Source organism: Camelina sativa, chromosome 2 (assembly GCF_000633955.1).
Source record: "Camelina sativa cultivar DH55 chromosome 2, Cs, whole genome shotgun sequence".
Lineage (NCBI taxonomy): Eukaryota > Viridiplantae > Streptophyta > Magnoliopsida > Brassicales > Brassicaceae > Camelina > Camelina sativa.
Genome location: NC_025686.1, coordinates 3,219,252 through 3,222,620, shown reverse-complemented (window position 1 = coordinate 3,222,620; position 3,369 = coordinate 3,219,252). Strand labels below are relative to the sequence as shown.

The 3,369-nt window shown below is 39.8% G+C and overlaps 1 protein-coding gene across 2 annotated transcripts in view; it reads left to right on the top strand.

The window, feature by feature from the left end:
• Positions 1 to 1,628, top strand: part of LOC104716336 (mediator of RNA polymerase II transcription subunit 16) — a 10,748-nt gene extending 9,120 nt beyond the window's left edge. For both annotated transcript variants that reach the window (XM_010433725.1, XM_019233801.1), the window contains exons 14-16: positions 632 to 808; positions 944 to 1,318; positions 1,427 to 1,628. In XM_010433725.1, coding sequence (XP_010432027.1) covers positions 632 to 808; positions 944 to 1,318; positions 1,427 to 1,573 — 699 coding nt within the window. In that variant the 3' untranslated portion in view covers positions 1,574 to 1,628. The remainder of the gene's footprint in view (positions 1 to 631; positions 809 to 943; positions 1,319 to 1,426) is intronic.

Genomic DNA, 3,369 nt, shown 5'->3' with positions numbered 1-3,369 from the left:
CAAATCCAATCAGTGGTTCAGCTACCTTCATGCCAATAAGCATCAATACAGGAACATTTCCAGGAACGCCTGCTGTTCGACTCATTGGGGACTGTCATTTCCTTCATCGGTTATGCCAGCTGTTGCTCTTCTGTTATTTCCAGCGGTTGTCACGATTTCCCCAGCGAAATGCTGATGTTAGTTCACAAAAACTTCAAACGGGTGCTACCAGCAAGTTGGAAGAGGTCAACTCTGCTAAACCAACTCCGGCCTTGAACAGGATAGAGGAAGCCCAAGGATTCCGGGGTTCCCAGTTGGGTGCTGGAGTGAAAGGGATTGACGAAAATTCTGCTCGTACAACAAAGATGGGTTCTGGGAATGCCGGTCAAGGATATACTTTTGAGGAGGTTGGCACCTGTATTCCTGTGTCCTCTTTACTCTTATACAATTATCCGTGGAACCATTTTGTTTTTTACTTAAGAGTAGTGGCTTAATCTGATCAGTATGGGTAAGATAATGGGAACCCTCGTTAGTTTGGTGGAGATTTAAACTGAGTGAATATGATAGTCTTCGTAGATTTTGAAACGATGAAAACATTGCCATGTTAATGGTACAATATGGGTAATGACAAGGTATACTTCTGAACTTCTAGGTGAGAGTTCTTTTCCATATACTAATGGATCTCTGCAAGCGAACATCTGGTCTTGCGCATCCCTTACCTGGCTCTCAGGTAGGTAGTGGAAACATCCAAGTTCGACTGCATTATATTGATGGAAATTACACTGTGTTGCCCGAGGTGGTAGAAGCAGCTCTTGGACCACATATGCAGGTATTCTGTGTTTTACAGCAACAATATTGAAGCTATGTTTCTTCTTGTTAGTGCTATTTGGTCAACTACGAGATGAAATATAATTTTTAGATATCTATTTCTGGTTTCTCATAAGATAATTTGCTGTAAAAACAGAACATGCCTCGCCCAAGAGGAGCTGATGCTGCTGGTCTTCTACTTCGAGAATTAGAGCTTCATCCGCCTTCCGAAGAATGGCATAGGAGAAATTTGTTTGGTGGCCCTGGATCAGGGCCCGACGATATGGTCCCAACCGACGATGCTTCGAAGCTGAGTACCTTAGATCTGCCTGATACAAGCTTTTCCGAAGTATCTGAGGGATACAACAGAGTCCATAGTCTTTGGCCAAGAAAACGCAGGATGTCTGAAAGAGATGCAGCTTTTGGTTCAAACACTTCTGTGGGTTTGGGTGCATATCTTGGAATCATGGGTTCTCGTAGGGATGTTGTCACCGCGACATGGAAAACTGGTCTTGATGGAGTTTGGTACAAGGTTACTCCCATATATTTCCCTGAACATTTCTTTACAGTTGTAATGTGAGAAAAATTCTTTTGTCACACGACTCACACTTTAGTAACATGATTGTCGTTCTTATTGCAGTGTATAAGATGTCTAAGGCAGACATCTGCATTTGCTTCACCGGGTGCTTCGAAGCAGTCAAATCCGAATGAACGAGAAACCTGGTGGACCAGCCGTTGGGTTTACTGCTGCCCCATGTGTGGTGGCACGTGGGTCCGTGTTGTATAGACGGGCAAATGAACTTCCCATCCACTACGTATACCGGTTTTGATTGGATAACCAGAAATTCNGCAGTGTATAAGATGTCTAAGGCAGACATCTGCATTTGCTTCACCGGGTGCTTCGAAGCAGTCAAATCCGAATGAACGAGAAACCTGGTGGACCAGCCGTTGGGTTTACTGCTGCCCCATGTGTGGTGGCACGTGGGTCCGTGTTGTATAGACGGGCAAATGAACTTCCCATCCATTACGTATACCGGTTTTGATTGGATAACCAGAAATTCAGTAATTTTAAGGAGCAAAGTGTGTGAGCCAAGCCACTAAGCAAGACATCACAAATTTTACCTTATTGTTGATGCTATCGACACGCTTCTGCAAGTTTATTCTGTTACTCCTAATCCTTATCCCTGGACAGTATGATCTTACCACTGTTCAATATGGAAGTCTTTAATGGAATTAAAAGCAAGAGGGTCTGCAAGATTCTGCAAGATTCAAGACTGTGTGCTGAAACAGGTCTTGGTATATAGTGATGTTCTAAAACAAAATTTATGAGTCTCTACTTGTAAACAATTGGATAGTAGTTGTTGCACCAATCTTTATATCAACTCATATTTCATAGTCATAGTAGTTACATCAATGTAAGATAACCTAGGGAATCGTCACTTAAACCAACTCTCTTTCTTAATCTTTTTCAATCAAAGATTTACTAAGCTTGGTGTTCTTCAATTAGTCATTCCTCATTTAGTTTCTTTGCAACAATAAATCTCCTTACGAAGATTAAAACTGATTTTATATCAAGCTTTTACGACGATTCCTCATTTAAATCAGTTTTATATTTCTTTCATAATTAAGCTCATTTGACTATTTGAGCATGAATCCTCAGTGCTTTAGATTCTCCTACGTTCGTTTGTACAAACTCATTTCCCTTACAAAATTACAATCGACGACACATACAAAGGAAGAGGCAAACGCATGACATTATTTTACGTGATCCGCACATTTTTTTGAGACTGTACGGATGAAACAATACTTCAATTAAAGCATTATGATAAACATCTAAAGAAACAAACTTCAAATAAGTTACAAAACGCCCCATCCAATTATAGACGGAAAACCAAAATTCAAAAAAATAAAATCAAAAAGCATTTAAAAATTGAAAGGATAAAAATGACTGATTATAGTTAAGAAAAGCCCGCAAATTATTCCACTGAAAATCTCTCTACAACCATTCTTCAAAACTAATTAACTTTTCTCTCTCGTTTCACTTTCTCTTTCTCTCTCTCTAATTCTCTCCCGTACCGTAAAAAAAAAAAAACAAAAAGAAAAATACGACGGGAGAGACGAACAAAGGAATAAACCATAATGGGGAAAGGAGGACGTGAGAAGGTATCATCAAAGGAAGAAGACGGAGAAAGAGAAGGAGTCATGGCTACAGATTTCTTTTGGTCTTACACTGATGAGCCTCACGCTTCGAGGAGACGTCAGATTCTGTCTTGTTACCCTCAGATTAGACAACTCTTTGGTCCTGCCATGGGCTTTCGTCAAGGTCCTTGTTCCCTATCTCTGTCTATATCATTTTCGTTCTTTGATCTATGATCATTTTTTTAAAAAAACATTTTTCTCGTACGTCTGTTTTTGTTCTTGGTCCTCTTATTTGATTGTAGTTGATGCATGAACGAAGGTTGTTAAAGAAACAAACGAATCCTTAAAAAATTTGGATACGTTTTTATCCTATGAGCTTGTGATACATATGTGACCTTGCTTGCTCCATTAACCATTAATTAGGGTTTTTACAATCGGTATTAG